The following is a 15,702-nucleotide window of genomic DNA, read 5'->3' as shown; positions in this document are numbered from 1 at the left end:
GGGATAATGTCTGCGGTGCTGGGAAGATGTCTGCTGGAACACCGTGGGGTGGATCTGTTGTTGCTTGGAGTTGTTGGGTCTGCGATGCTTGGATGTCTTTGAACGGTAGAGTTCTTATGCAGCAGGAGGGGTCTGTTGTGAAATGTAGACTTTCTCAAAGATGTGTAGTTTTCTGTGATTGCTGCAGTGGTGTCTAAGTATTTTCGTGTTACCCACCGAGTGTTACCTTGTAAGGGTATTGTTGTGAGTTTGATTCATATGTTTATGTATGCTGCCCTCACGAGCATGCATTGTAAATCTCCTGCTAAGCGAAGTCGTAGAAATATCAATGTAAGGCACATTATTAGGAAGTTTGCAACCTTCTTCGTGACAGGAAATTTTATATATTACATTGGTTTGCTGTAGGGGACTGTAGACAAGTTGTTCATTATAAGGAGATTGGAGACCTTGGGTTTTTTTAAAATAGATAATGATGGTTAATTTGTCTTGTGGGTTGATGCAAGTGGTGTTTCGTGTGATTATTTCTTTGATGACGCGTTCATCCGTTTTGTAAGCAGGTGCCATTTGGCTTTTGTAATAGATTAAGTGTTTGGTGGATGGGTGGTTTTGTTCTTGTTGTGTTAAAATGCGGGTCATGAATATTCTCGTCTCATTGTCTATGATTGTGTTAGAATATCCGTTGTTGGAGAGTATCTGCTTGATGCGAGATAGTTCCTGGTGGAATAGGGTCCATGAGGAGCACGACGGAGTTGAGCGCGTATGACGCGCAACTTGTAGCGTTGAGGGCACTCGCTAGCGGCATTCAGGCATACCTATCTCAGTCTTCTTCCTGTATACGGTGGTCTGGTATTGGTCGTCCCCACTTGGCATCTTTTATTTATTCATTCATTATCTATCCATCTATGGCAGATTTTATGACAACTGTTTGTGATAAAATGATTGAACATGGTAAATGTTGGTGTCTTGAAGACGCCCAATGCATGATCACTTGCAGCCTGCGCTTGTGGCATCATCGGAAGCGTGCTAGTCTCGCATCCGCTTAGTTGTGGGTTCGAATCCCGCATATCTCTCCAGTTCCTAACAGTGACAGTTATATTCCCCCAACAGTCCAAGCACATCATAGGGCAAAGGTGACGACTTCGGCCGCAGTTACTCAGTGCCTCATGGCGTACTAGGCTTCCCAACACCACCACTGTGGACAGCCTACTCCCGCTCCTTGCTGTGAGGGAAGTGAGTGAGCAAGAGTGAAAGTGAGTGCGAGTGTGAGTGTGTGGGTGTGGGTGTGTGTGAGTGTATGTGTGTGTGTGTGTGTGTGTGTGTGTGTGTGTGTGTGTGTGTGTGTGTGTGTGTGTGTGTGTGTGTGTGTGTGTGTGTGTGTGTGTGTGTGTGTGTGTGTGTGTGTGTGTGTGTGTGTATGTTTGGAAGGTGTTGGATTGGCGTCGTTCACATAACCTCATAAGGGGAAAGAAGCCCTTAGGTATAATTATAGGTATGTAGATGGATATATCAGTAGCCGACCGAACTAGTTGAAACAGAGTTTGGTGAGAGCCGCCAGACGAATGCCCTTGAATCTTGGCGATATCATGCGGCGGATTCAGGTTACCAAACCGAGAGGCAGATGAAGACCTCAGAGCACTCCGTCGTCAAAAACATGTAGTAGTTCCAGTGTATTCGGAAACATGTCATGATCATGTCAACCATAACAACCTAGGGCACACAACGCACGGTGTCACACCGTTCGCACGGCAACACAGCGACGTCCTTTTTACTGGCCTTTGTTCAGATCAAGGCCAGAAGACCTTGTTTGATAAAAAGAGGCGACCTTGGGGGGAGGAGGAGGGGGGGATGGAAGCAGGGTACTCAATCGATCAATAGAAGCTCGGTTCCCGAGACCTGAGGTCACCTGCTGCTGAAGAGAATCGCCCGACCCCGCCCCCGCCCCCCCCCACCACGCCCGCCAAACCAAAGACGAATACTTGCAGACCTGCCCCATGACTTCATCTCCACTCTGCTGACACACCTTTAGTTTTTGATGCATTCGCACAATGGCGTTTACAAAAAGAAGTCATTGGAATCATAAAGGAAGTACCGGATTATACAGAAATATATCACACACTTAACGAAATATATGACTTCCACGATGTCGCGGGTCAGATTTGGCTGTTCGCAGTGGTTCCTCATCACCTTGGAGGAGGAAGAGGGGTGGAGGTGGGGAGTTGGGTCGGTAGGGGGGGTCAAAAGAATCCCATTCTGGGCCCGTTGCTCAAAAATCCGGTCCCGTAATCCCCAAAACCCCGTATTCGAATGCCCCTCTTAACCCAGGGAACCCTCAACAAATGTCTTGTTGTGTGATAGGAACCGGGGCTAGCAGCACCCTGGCAGGGCTACGTCGCGGCAGCCTAGTGTGTGGGGTGATGGTGGCTGCTCAGAGGGTGGGGGGATGGATGGTGGAGGACTGTGGGGGGAATGGTAAGGGGGGATACGAGGGGGAAGGGGGAGAGCGCCTTAGCGCGCACAACTTTAAAGCGATCGCTGACGCCTTCCCAGCGCCACCGATGCTGCTCCCCGTCACTTCCCCCCACTTCCTAACCCCCCCTTTCCCCCTTCCACAGCAACCAGGGCGGAAGAGGCTGTCCCGGTCCCCTAGTAGCCTAGTCCAGCCAGCTTCTGCCTCCCGGTAAACCTTGAAACTCGAGGCCACAAACAGTTGCGCGTTGCCTCCCCACACCTTGTAGCCTCGTACAGGCAGGCAGGCAGGCAGGCACCCCACGGGACTTTCTAACGCCCCCCCCCCTTCACCACCACCACCTCACGTTCCTCGGTCTCCTAAATTTAGTCTGTTCACTTTCCCTTGGGGAAGATATATTAGAGAACAAAGAATGTCTTCGACCACTAAATTAGAAATCTTGGCAGAATACAAATGTTGAATATTATAAATATATATATATATATATACATATACAGTTGAGTTGAACATAACAGCATTCTCACACTTATTAATTTTCTTTCTGATGTCCTAATTTTGTTTCTGACAGTAGTCTTGCTTTGGGAGGAGGTTGAGCAAAGACATGCCGTCCAAAGTATTACATTTTTAATCAAAGTTTCTACAACAAGGAACAGTTATGAAAAGGTAAGTCACAATTCATAAACGTCCCTAATTCTTTGAACACCAGAGCTATTGATCATTATTTACTGACAGGTGGAATTAATATACCTTAATGCCTTTCAATAAGATAGGAAAATGATTTAGAAAGCATCTTGATAATGGTAAACCTCAGCGTCATTTACCGTAACCCTTGCACCGGCTGTCACGTCGTGGGATTCAGAAACGCCAGAGTGAACACAGAAACGACCTTAGGCCACACAGAACCTTTGACTCCCTGGTTCGTCACAAGACCAGTGCGGACATCTACCTGACTGGAGCCGAGTAGAAATTCTACACGAGGGACTTGAAAAGATGAGAAACACACACTGTGGAAGTTGCGCATAATTATCATGACTAGGGGAAAGCAACAACGACAGAGGAGGGTTTATCTGCCTTTCAAAAGCAGCAAAAGTCTTAATAATCAAATCGGTGGCCACATCCAACCACACATAGGTTGACGGGTTCCCTCTCGCAAGTCCTCTGAAGAAGACGTAAGTGGTCGCACGTTAAGCCAATAAATTTATTTACAACCCATCTTCGTTTACCACCGTTTACACACACACACACACACACGCACACACACACACACACACATATATATATATATATATATATATATATAAACATATAAATATTTATATATATATATATATATATATATATATATACACACACATACATATTATATATATATTATTTGGATGATGGAGAACATAAACACAGGGGAAGGCTCGGAACCCTAAACACTCTAACGTTTCGTTCGCGTAGAACTTCTTCAGAGAGTGTATGTAGAACTGCAATTGAAGTTTATGTACTAAATCTAATTACCTTTTCGGACACTTGGGAAAGGTCGTTTTTCTGGCGTGTTTTAGAATTAAAATACTAGTTTGTTTAGCTAAATTGATAAACCCTCCTCGATGATTCGATGAATTATTAGTTGAAATATATGCTGATTCAACAATTCTTCTAGTGAATTTATCAAAACCTTTATGTAGCACTTCAGCTTCTCTCCAGTTCGGTAAATGATCGAATTTTTCCGCATGAACTACTAAAGAATTAGATGTCCTATGTGCTTTTATGTCGTTATGTTCATAAATTCTTTTTTCTAATCCTCTTGACGATTCGCCAAAATAAGCCATTGAGCAACTATTGCACGGGATTTTGTATACGACGCTGTTTTCGGAATTGGTTCTCTTTTCGGAAGTCTTTATTAAATCACCTATCCTCTTGTTAGTTATTTTACCTATGTTTATACCTGATTTTGTTAAATATTTGTCTATTATTGGTGACGTTTCTGAGCCAGGTACTGATATGAAATTGGTATTATTTTTATCATTTCTCTCTTTCTTTCCGCGATTGTAAATATTTATTGCTTTTCTTTTTGTTCTTTTCAACATTCCCCCAAAATCCTGGCCTATTCCTAGCGCTTTCTCACATATCTATCTTGCCACAAAAATCTGATCCATGGAACCCCTACCTGTCCTAAATCCACAATGTTCCGCTCCTAATCCTCTCAATCAAGATCCTCCCATAAGCCTTCCCAACTACACTTAACAAGCTAATCCCTCTAAAACTACTATACTCACACTTGCCCCTTTCCCTTGTACAGTGGAACTATACAGGCACTCCTCCAGTCCTCCGGCACTCTACTCTCTTTTAGACAAATATTAAATAACCTAACCAGCAAGTCCATCATCACTGTGCCTCCTTTTTTGTACATTCTGAATGACTTCCATACAACCCAGGTGCCTTACCTGCTCTCACTTTCTTAACAAATGCCTTTACTTCACCTTTCCTTATTTCTCCTCCATTTTCCCAACTCATCACTGTCATTTTCTTGGCGCTTCCCACTGGAACTTCCTTTACGTCCCTATCCTCCTTCACATTTAGCAACTCCCTAAAATACTCTGCCCATCTTCCTCTAACAGTCTTCTTCCAGTATCATTTCTCCATGTACACCTTTTACCTTTACTTGATTCGTCTCCTCTTCTTCTCTTAGGTTCTTTCCATTTTTTTTATATTTTTTTTTATTTTAAACATTTTCTGTCATACTCTTATATATATAAAACCTTACAAGAGCTGTTGCGAGTATGCTTTCAAAGGCCGTTTTCAGTATCTGTTCGTTGATATTAGTTTTGAGGTGACTTCGTCGGCAGCCTCTGACACATCCATCAAATGGTGCTGTAGCCTCTGTCCTGTCCTCCTCAAAGCCCGCGCAAGCGGCATTGGATGAAACGATGTCCATGTGTCCTCTGCCGCCAGGCGATTCTATTCAGGTAAGGGAGGGGGATCCTTCGGGAAGAAATGTTCTCTCTCTCTCTTTCTCCCTCCCTATCATCAAAATATTTTTTGAGACCAATGACGAAGCTCACTTCTAAAAGACCAACAGAACTAAGTAGCTCAATAAATGTGCCTAAAGTAAAAAAAAAAGGGGGGGGGGCTGAAGGTTTAAAGAAGCTGAAAGACAAGCCCATTTCTGGAAGAAGTGCTCCAGCCTTTTCTGTGGAACCCCCTCCGTTCTTCTGGGACCAGAGAGCTGGAATCTACTCGGCCACCCAGAATACCCAGCCTTCCTTCATAGAAAAACTTCTAGATGGAAAAATGTTACAAGTGGAGTTCCTCAGGGTTCCGTTCTTGGGACACTTCCATTCATAGTATATATAAATGATATAGACCATGGACTAAAATCTACTGTTTCCAAATTTGCTGATGATACAAAACTGTGCGGAATGGCAAATGATCACTTAAACCAATTAGATATTCAAGAAGGTTTAGATAAATTACAGCAATGGTCTGAAAAGTGGCTAATGAAATTTAACACAAGTAAATGCAAGGTAATGCACATAGGTAAAAATAACAGCAAGTACGATTACAAGTTATTTGGAAATTTGTCAACAAAAGTGGATAGTGAAAAGGATCACGGCGTAATCATCAGTAACGATCTCAAATCATCCATGCAGTGTATTTCAGCCTCTGAGAAAGCAAATAAGATTCTAGGACTGATTGCACGATCTTTTGACCTCAAAAGTCCATCACTCTAATACAAGCTATATAAATAGTTAGTTCGTCCACATTTGGAACATGCTGTTTCCGTATGGTCACCGTATCTCATTAAAGACATTGACAGACTGGGAAAAGTACAACGGCGAGCCACAAAACTGATTCCAAATATCAAAAATAAATCAAACGAAAATCGACTAAAATATATATATCTGTTTTCCTTAAAAAACGTAGACTCAGAGGTTACTTGATACAGGTTTTTAAGATAGACAACATCAAAAGTGACAAATGTTTCACACTGAATGAGAATCAGACAAGAAACAATGGTCTCAACCTGTCCGGAAATAGATTTAATTTGGAAGTGGGTAGAAACAACTTCGCCAACCGTGTAGTTAATGAATGGAATAAACTTCCTGCAGTGGCAGTGCAAAGTTCAGTTCGAAGCTTTGAGAATCATTTATATAAACACTTAAGCAAGATGCTGTAATGACTATAATTTATCTTATATTATTTATTTATTTGTTTTGTTATCATTTGTCCGTTTGTTTATTATTTACTTGATTTTCATTTATTATTAGTTATATGTCAATTTATTATTTACTATTTACCTGTTTGTTCATCATTTACCTATACCTATGCATTTAAGTATTTTATTTATAATTTACATTATTATAGTTTTTATTTATTATTTTTTTTATCATTATTATGATTTTTTCCCATCCGACCTAGATATGGACCAAAAGATCTCCTGTCGGCATGCTCTGCCTTTGTATTCCTTTGTAATCCTTTGTAGATGAGGAGGAGGAGGAGGAAAAAGAGGAGAAGAGGAAGAAGGAGAAGAGGAAGGAGAAGAAGAGGAAAGAGAGGAAGAAGAAGAAGAAGAAGAAGAGGAGGAAAAACAAGAGGACAAAGCCCAGACAATGCGCCGGTTGCGGGTTCATGTGTGAAAAAAAAGAGAGAGAGAATCCTTTGTAGAGCAACTGGAGGATCCGTCCGTGGACCTTAGACAACGACGACGACGACGACGAGGGGGGAGGATGAGGGTGAGGATGAGGAGGATCCCGCTGCCGAACCCGAAGTCCGTCACAGACGACTACGAGGACTGTCCCCTTCCAGCCAGTTTTCAGGCGAAGCCTAACCTTTCCTTCCTCCCTCTGGGTCTTTTTCCGAGAATGATAATAATAATAATAATAATAATAATGATAACAAAATCCGCACTTAATATGCAATATATATATATATATATATATATATATATATATATATATATATACATATGTATATATATGCTAATAAGAAACACGGGTAACTTGAGTTCGATTTTGCAAGAATTACATCCAGTGCAAAGTACATGAACTTTGCACTGGATGTAATACACGAAAGCGCTCTCCTCTGGTCAGTTTCTCTTTTCCAGTGGTCACTCTTGCATACATATATATATATATATATATATATATATATATATGTATATATATATATACACACACATATATATATATTTATATATATATATATAAATATATACATATTTCTTGTATATATATACATATAAATATGTGCGTGTGTGATTATATATATATATATATATATATATATATATGTGTGTGTGTGTGTGTGTGTGTGTGTGTATGTATGTATATATATACGTATATATATATGTGTATACATATATATATATACATAAATATATATATATATATATACAGTATATATATATAAATTATAAAATACTATATGTTCCCGTCCTCTCGCAGATCCTTTAGGGTAACAGAGGTTGGTATTGTCCCGTTGGAAGTGAAGGCGCGCGCGCGCTCGCGTCGCCAGCAGCGGTGGCGGCGGAGTCAGCAGAGGTCGGCGCCGCTGCAATATTCGCGCCAAAACGCCGAAATCCTATTACAGCAGCAGAATTCCATAGAGTGGTTCGTGTCCCACGCGGATGAATACACGCGGGGGGCTTGGTGGGGGGAGCGAGGGAGGGAGGGAGGGGTCTCCGAATTATACAACATTCTGTACGTCCGGGGTTTCGGGTCACTTTAATCTTATTTCCGATTTTTCATTATATCTTTGGGTCAGAGAAGAGGTCGGTTTCAGGTCAATAGCGATTATAAGTCTTGTTTCAATCTCGCAATAAAAGCTTATGATGCAGCAGTTGCTGCTTTTAACACACACACACACACACACACACACACACACACACACACACACACACACACACACACACACACACACACACACACACACACACGCACGTCCTTTGTCCAATTCCTTCCGGGTCGGTCTTCCGCGGACATCTATTCCCTCTTTACCAATCTTTGAAATATCCAACACGCGGGCAGGAGCGAGCACGCCTACATACCTTCGCACATATGTGCATGAACAGAGGATTTCATTCAGTGGCAACCAGGAACCTTGGGGGGAGGGGGAAAGCCCCCCCCCCATACGAGGACGAAGGTTCTCCCCTTAAGTACATATGAGCCCTTACTACCAGGATACATTTATGTGTCAGCACCCCACGCGGGATCTTAACTTGGGCTTTTCGCGCGAGAGACAAACGCGTTACCACCAAGCCACCCGGTGTTCTTGATGTAAATAAAGTGTTAATGTTCTGGAGGAGGACTTACATGCGAAGTAGATGCCGGCGATGGTGCCAATGGCGATGAGGAGGACCGCTAGGACAAAGCAGGCGCACCATCGCCTCCGGCAGGATCGACCACTCCGGGTGTATTTGATGTTCGAGTCCGAGAGGCTGTCAGACCTGACGCAGGGGAGGCCCACGCCCAAGGTCTTCTGCAAAGGAGGAAACAGAGAAGCATAAGTCTGGGGGTTCCTCTCAGGGAATCTACGTGGGGACCGGAAGCACTACACTGCAAAAACAACGAAAAGTCTAATTCAAGTTAGCATACATAGTTTAAATTTCTGTACCTTGGAGACCCATTGTGTCCTCAGCAATACACAAAACAGAGGCATAAGTTGGGTTTCCTTGTGGAGAGAACTCATTTGGATTTCCCTTTATGGAAGGGAAAGGGCTGTAAGGAGGTTACCTACACCTGGAATAACTACCGGGATGTCCTACTTACCGTCCCTAGCAAAACCGAAAACAGAGGCATAAACCGGGGTTCTGTTTGGATACTGTGTCTGTGGGTCTTCCTCCACAAGCAGAGCAAGAGGTTTCGTTCGGGTTCCTTTGACTGGAGGACACAAGAGCCGCACCCGAGATCTAAAAGTGGAAAATCGAAGTCGGAGATCAAAGGAGGAGGAGGACGACCTGGGTCTGAATCGTTTCTTACTCGGGAGGGTTCACTGGGGGAGTCCTCTTTCAGTGTTCCCTCCAATTAGAATTCCATAGAAGACTTTGTCAATCTTATTATGCCTCATATGATGCCCGGACGGCACGTGCCAATACACAAAATGATCGGGTACAATGCTGCCACATATGCTAAGCCACGAAGTTGAAACGGCTCTGTCCGTCCCCCGTAGGGTTTAGGACAGGGAATACCCCTCCCTTCCTTTTATGCCTGATTGCACAATAAAACTAAGACTTTAGAAAGATCAGTGCTCGTTCGGTGATCCAATAATGGTACTTGCAGCATGTTCCAAAGAAAATGGCCCTTTTCCTCTACGTATCAAGAAACATCGCCATTTTCTTCCCATTTTGTTTACTTGCCTCCAACTTGTTCAGATGCTTTTTGGAAAAAAAAATAAAAAAAAGAACTGGAAGTGGTAGTGGTAGTATTAGTAATAGCAGCAGCAGAAGTAGTAGTAAATAACATGAAGGAATTGAAACTAGTAGGAGAGAGAAGAGGAGAGAAGGAAGAGAGTAAGAATAATAGGAAGAAGAAAAGGAAGTAGAGGAAGAGGTGGAGAAGAGAGAGGCGACGTAAAGAGAAGGCAAATGAGGCAGACGGAGAAGATGACGAAGAACATGATAAATCTCTGACTTGATGTAGCCTTTGAGAATTTTATGATAATAGGATTGGAAGCACCCCCAACCCCCGAACCCCCCCCCCCCCCGACGGCGGCTCCGATCCCCAAGAAGAGAGTGACCCCTCCATCTCCTTCGGAAATCATCTGGAAGTCCTCCCTACTGCTGACTTGCATCACTCGAGGTACGACCCGAATTCGTTACAGATTCAGTTGCATAAAAAATTATGTAAATATATATTATCATATACATATATATATATATATATATATATACACTTTTTTTTTTTTTTTTTTTTTTCCAGAGGGAAAGTGGTCATCAAGGAAGGCTCTGCGTGGCTCCTGATGTGTACCCACCCCCCGGGTGGTCAGATTGGGGTGTCCTCGAGAGCGCGGCTGCAGGGCTGCACAGGGCCAGCAGGAGTAAGGGAGCGGCACCCGAGGCAAGAAAAGAGAACTCGTGCTGAGGTCAGCAGAGGTCAACAATCTCCGCCATTCGTTCACGGAGGGAAGGAGAGGGAGAGGGAGTAGGGCAGAAGAAGATGAGAGGAAGAGAAGACGGGCAGTGGGGAGGCGGGGAAATAGGGAGAAAGGAGGGGAAGTGGGGAGGAAGGTAGGAGAGGAAGAGGGGGACGAGGAGATGAAGGCGAAAGAAGGAGGAGAGGAGGGGGAATTGGGGAGGAGGGAAGATGGGGAGGAGGGGAGATGGGGAGGAGGGGGAGGTGGAGAGGAATGGAGTTGGGGGGAGGGGATGGGTTTGGGGAATGGGGGTGCCCAAACTGCCCCAGGGTAGAGTGAAAACAAAGATTGGCCGCGTTCTGAGACAAAGGAGAGGCCGAAGTGAGGCAGAAGAGTGACGTCATGATGTGATGACGTCATCAAAGGAAGGCCCGTGGAATCACGGAGAGGGCAGAGGAGGCAAAGGAAAGAAAATGGGAGGAGGAAATTGGATTGACACGCTCTTCTCCTGTCTATATCCCGAAGGCCAGCGGGGCGTCTTCATCATCGATGGGGGCGCTTCACTTTACGCGCATGTCGACGTCATTCCCCCCCCACCGCCCCCCAAACACGGTTTCAAAGGGCAAACCTCCAAACAGCCAACCTTTCCATTCCAAATAGCTCTTGGAAGGATCGGTTGACTTTCTCTCCAGCCATGACTTTTGGGGGCGTCCCCCTTCGTCTCCTTTACTACTGACGATGGTCTCGTCTCTCGTCGAGACAACTTTCTAGCTGGGATCACCGCCAGGGAAATGTCTCACTTGCCCACACTGATGCTGGAGCTGACCTACACTCATGATGCTGCTGGTAAATGGTCTTAGCTGAGTGTCACGAATGAGTCTCGTCTGATACAGAGTCATTCCAGCGATATCTAATGGTTCTCTGAAGACACTTTGTGCGAAAGACGTCAAGGCGCCTTTTCAAGTCAGCATTCGGTGTCCATGTCTCACAACCGTACAACCGCCATTTCCTCGTCAGAGGTAACGGCGCCGAACTGCTAAACTTCAGGCAGGACCGCATTCAACCAAGGTGATATGGCATTACCTCCGGTATTCAGCAACTCCACACTGACGCTACAGATGCCAGCCGCATTTCCACCCTTTAACTTACAATCTCTCTAACTTCGCTTAAAGAGGGTAAAGTTTCGTTTATCGGTGAACTGACATCCGTCACCCGAACACCAGCCAGGGTAAGCTTGCCGCTCGGAGGGTCAGTTGCTCGAAATACTTTGCTTAGCAAACTCTACCACCATCCATATCTGATACAAGTTGCAATTTACCCATTAACTATTTGGCCAGGTGTGGGCGCGCGCGTGCGTTTGTGTATGTATTTTGTGTGTATCTGTCCCCGTGCGAACATGAGTTTATACAGTAAAATTTTGGTGCACCTAACGGATGCACCAACAAAAACGAGACCCGGGATGGTGATGGAGATGGTGACAAATATAACGGTGATGGTGACGTGACGCGTGAGGCCTCGCTGGTGACGCAGTGACACCTTCCCGGGGGACCGTCACGGGGAACTTTGGGAACGAGGGACCACGACGGCTTCATATCAGCAAGTGGGAACGCAGTCACCGCCTCGGGAAGCTCTATGAACCCCCCACCACCACCACCACCACCACCACACGCACATTTGCTTACACAAATGCACACGCGTACACATGCAAGGATACGAAAAATATCGGGCAATATGCACACTTTTATGGAGGCATATGAAAATGGAGGCATCATGAAAACACATATTCGTGTGTGTATGTGTGTGTGTGTGTGTGTGTGTGTGTGTGTGTGTGTGTGTGTGTGTGTGTGTGTGTGTGTGTGTGTGTGTGTGTGTGTGTGTGTGTGTGTGTGTGTGTGTGTGTGTGTGTGTGTGTGTGTGTGTGTGTGTGTGTGTGTATGTGTGTGTGTATGTATCTAGACCGGGCGTAGCTCACGCGGTCGGATGCAAAAACGCTACCGGTGCCGGCGTCCGGGACTTTAATAACGGCGGCCGGACAAACGGGGATGCCGTTGTCCTGCCGCCCCGGCCTCTCGTGTTGCTTGAACTTAATGGCACGCTCCCTCGTTTGTCTCCGCAGGCATGGCACCACATGAGAACAGGCGATCCCGCTCAATCCCATTTTTTTTTTTTTTTTAAGTAAAAATGGGTTTTGTCTTAGTGTTACCAGAACTGAATGTCATGATGCCGCTTGTTATGAGTAATACGAAGATATTTGCGTTCTTTTTTTATTCTTCTAATATAACTTCGTGTTACCAGCCAGTAACGCCTACATCTTTTGTCCGATATAATGGAAAAGGCTGATGAGATGAAACAAGATTATCTTAATGTTCTTAACTACTGGAAGTGATGCCTTCAGTCGCAGCTAAGCGCCTCTTGGTGTAAATTCAAGCTCACCTACCCTGACACATGCAATACAGGATATCCTAGGCTTCCGTAACTTTTATAACGAAAGAGGTCATAGTGGTATCACTCCTGCTGGAGTCCTGGTAACCTTGGCAAGTGAGCGAGCGAGCGAGCGAGCGACCACCCTCGCTCTGGCAATCATATCCTGAATGCGGGGAGACCCTCGCCGCGCAGAGCCCAAAGAAACGGAATAAACTCGACGCGACCCATCACGGTTTACGTAGTAAACCGTAAGATTTGAACTCTGCTTCTATAGGAATAATACTGAAAAAAGACGAGTAATTCACATTTTCATTTTCTATCTATATATATCTTTTAAATTTTGGTGCCAGCCTAACTTCACCTAGATTCACCTAACCTAACCCATCTCATAGCGCTTGCAACAGAGCTTTTCCTTTCACCACACTCCTCCCACCCCCGACGCCCTCTTCCCTCATATCCGACACAGATTGAAAACCTTTAATGAATTTATTCAAATGAGGCGAGAATATGAAGACTAACGAAGCCCGAACTCAGTATGTGCTGCATGCACGGGGAGGGGGTGGGAGGATGGGGGGAAGTGACTTAGAACAGGAGTCCAGGTATTTATTTGACCCCCCACCCCACCCCCTTAGCCTTTTTGGGGTTCTTATTGCGATCTAAGGGCCTTGGGGGTCTGGAAGTGAAGGGAGATTAAATCCACTTTACATTGCAAATTCAACAAGAACTTAATGAAAGGTGGGACGGGGACGGGGATGAGGACGTGGAGGGGCGGTGGAGAGGGGGTGGGGGCTATGAAGACGGGGGACGAGGGAAGTACTGGGAAAAACGAACGGGGAATGGAGGATCGCCCTTTCTCATGCACATGGAGGAGGAGGAGGTGGTGGTAACCTGCAAAGGTCGACCTACGTCATTTATCCTGACTGCAGCCAGACCACTTTATTCAGCTGAAACAACACTCCGGGAGGAGATAGATCGATATACTGGGTAAGTAATAGAAAAAAAATTGAGAGAGAGAGAGAGAGAGAACCCGAGCAAGGGTCTCTCTCCTCTTATGGAGCGCACCACCAGCGCCCCTCAGCCCCAAGCAACCCCCTCCCCCGTCGTGCCTGGCGCCCGTCGCCCCTACCGCGCGTGTTTCCTGTAGGGTCCTCCTCCCTCCCCCTCCCCCCGTACTGGGCCCAAAAATGGAGAAGTGGTGATAACAGCTCAATAGTGCCGGTGATGCTAACGGGGATGGTGATCGTTATGGCGGTAATTATGACAGAGGAGGAGGTATGATGGTGATGGGGGAGATAAGGAGATGGGTGCCGGTGATGGAGGAGGAGGAGGAGGAGGGGGTGAAGGGAGGAAAAGGAGAGCCAGGGGAAGGCGGGGGTCAGTCATGCACTGAACGAGCTGGATAGGGGTGGAGAGGGAGTGGAGATGGTGAAGAGCTTGTGAGTGAATGAATCTAAGTTAATCCTATGGCGTTGATGGTTCATTATTTTCTGGTTGCCGCCAAGCGATTTTATTCAACGGGGGGGGGACCGATGTAGACATCAATGGGTTGATTCCCCATACAAGAGGGTTGTCTTTGCATTTTCGTGACGGCCATCAGATGATTTTGTTCGCCTGAGGGAATTTTCCCCACGCTCAGCACCTGCTGCCCTTCAATAACCCGTTCAGGATAAGTTTCCTCTTCATATACTGTGCGTCTGCCGTCAAGCGATTTCGTTAACACACACACACACACATACACACGCACACACACACACACACACACACAACACTCGAGCTCGGCTTTCGCTTCGGAAAAGACAACAATCAGAGGAAGAAGAAAAAGTTGGGAGGGAATGGGGGCGGGGGCGGGGGCGGGGGCGGTGAGGGAATGGAACTGGAGGTGGCGCGGGCGTCAAAGTGCTGATTGGAGCGAAGACGCCATCACCCCCACCCCCACCCCCACCAGGCGTCCGGCCCGGCCGCACCGCGACGCCCCTCACTCAACGCGGCCACGCACGCATCCGACTCATTCAATTCTGGCTAAGGAGAGACGATTCTAAGCACCCGAGAAGGCGGACCCCGGCCTGAAAGAAGTCAAGATCGATGGGGACCACCCCCCCGTCCACCCTCAATCCGGATGGAGCTCCTCCTCCTTCCCCTCCCGGACCGGCTGTGTCCCGTTGCCTGTCTGTCTGTCTGTCTGTCTGTCTGTCTTTCGTCAGAAAGAAGTGGATAGACTGTGTCACCTCCTCGAAGGTGCCGAGAGGCCCTGACGACGACGACGACGACGACGACGGTGGCGGAAGAGGAGGAGAAGGAGGACAAAGAAGAAGAGAAGGAGGAAGAGGAGGAGGGGGAACCGGGTTTTAAGTTGAGCAAATGATGAGCAAACGGAGAATGGGAATGAGAGTGAGAGAGAGAGAGGGGGGGAAGGGAAAATGCCAGATGAATAAAACAAAAGCAAGTGAAAGTGGGAACAGAAGAGGTAAGAAGAGGAAGAGGAGAAGGCGAAGGAGGAAGAGAGGATAGATGAGTAGGGGAGAGGGAGGAGGACCAGGGGTAGAGGACGAGGAACAGAAGGACGAAGAGGTAAGAAAAGGAAGAGGAAGAGGGAGAGGAGAAAAAGGAAAAAGTGGTGATGATGGAGGTGAAGAAGGAGGAGGAGGAGGGGATGAAGGAGGAGGAGGAGGAGGAAGAGGAGGAGTTGGAAGGTGCTAAAAGGTGCGAGCTTATATACCCACCGACGTAATACCGATTTCTTGTCAAGACAGGCG

General features: G+C 46.0%; 1 protein-coding gene across 1 annotated transcript in view; it reads right to left on the bottom strand.

Moving 5' to 3' along the window:
* Positions 1 to 15,702, bottom strand: part of LOC143019717 (atrial natriuretic peptide-converting enzyme-like) — a 171,110-nt gene that overhangs the window by 60,279 nt on the left and 95,129 nt on the right. Inside the window, exon 3 of the mRNA XM_076175686.1 lies at positions 8,767 to 8,932. Within this exon, the coding sequence (XP_076031801.1) occupies positions 8,767 to 8,932 (166 nt within the window). The remainder of the gene's footprint in view (positions 1 to 8,766; positions 8,933 to 15,702) is intronic.

Source organism: Oratosquilla oratoria, chromosome 38 (assembly GCF_046742065.1).
Source record: "Oratosquilla oratoria isolate Oo_2021 chromosome 38, ASM4674206v1, whole genome shotgun sequence".
NCBI classification, from domain to species: Eukaryota; Metazoa; Arthropoda; class Malacostraca; order Stomatopoda; family Squillidae; genus Oratosquilla; species Oratosquilla oratoria.
Note: the sequence above shows the minus strand (reverse complement) of the source record. Positions and strands in the feature narration are given on the sequence as shown.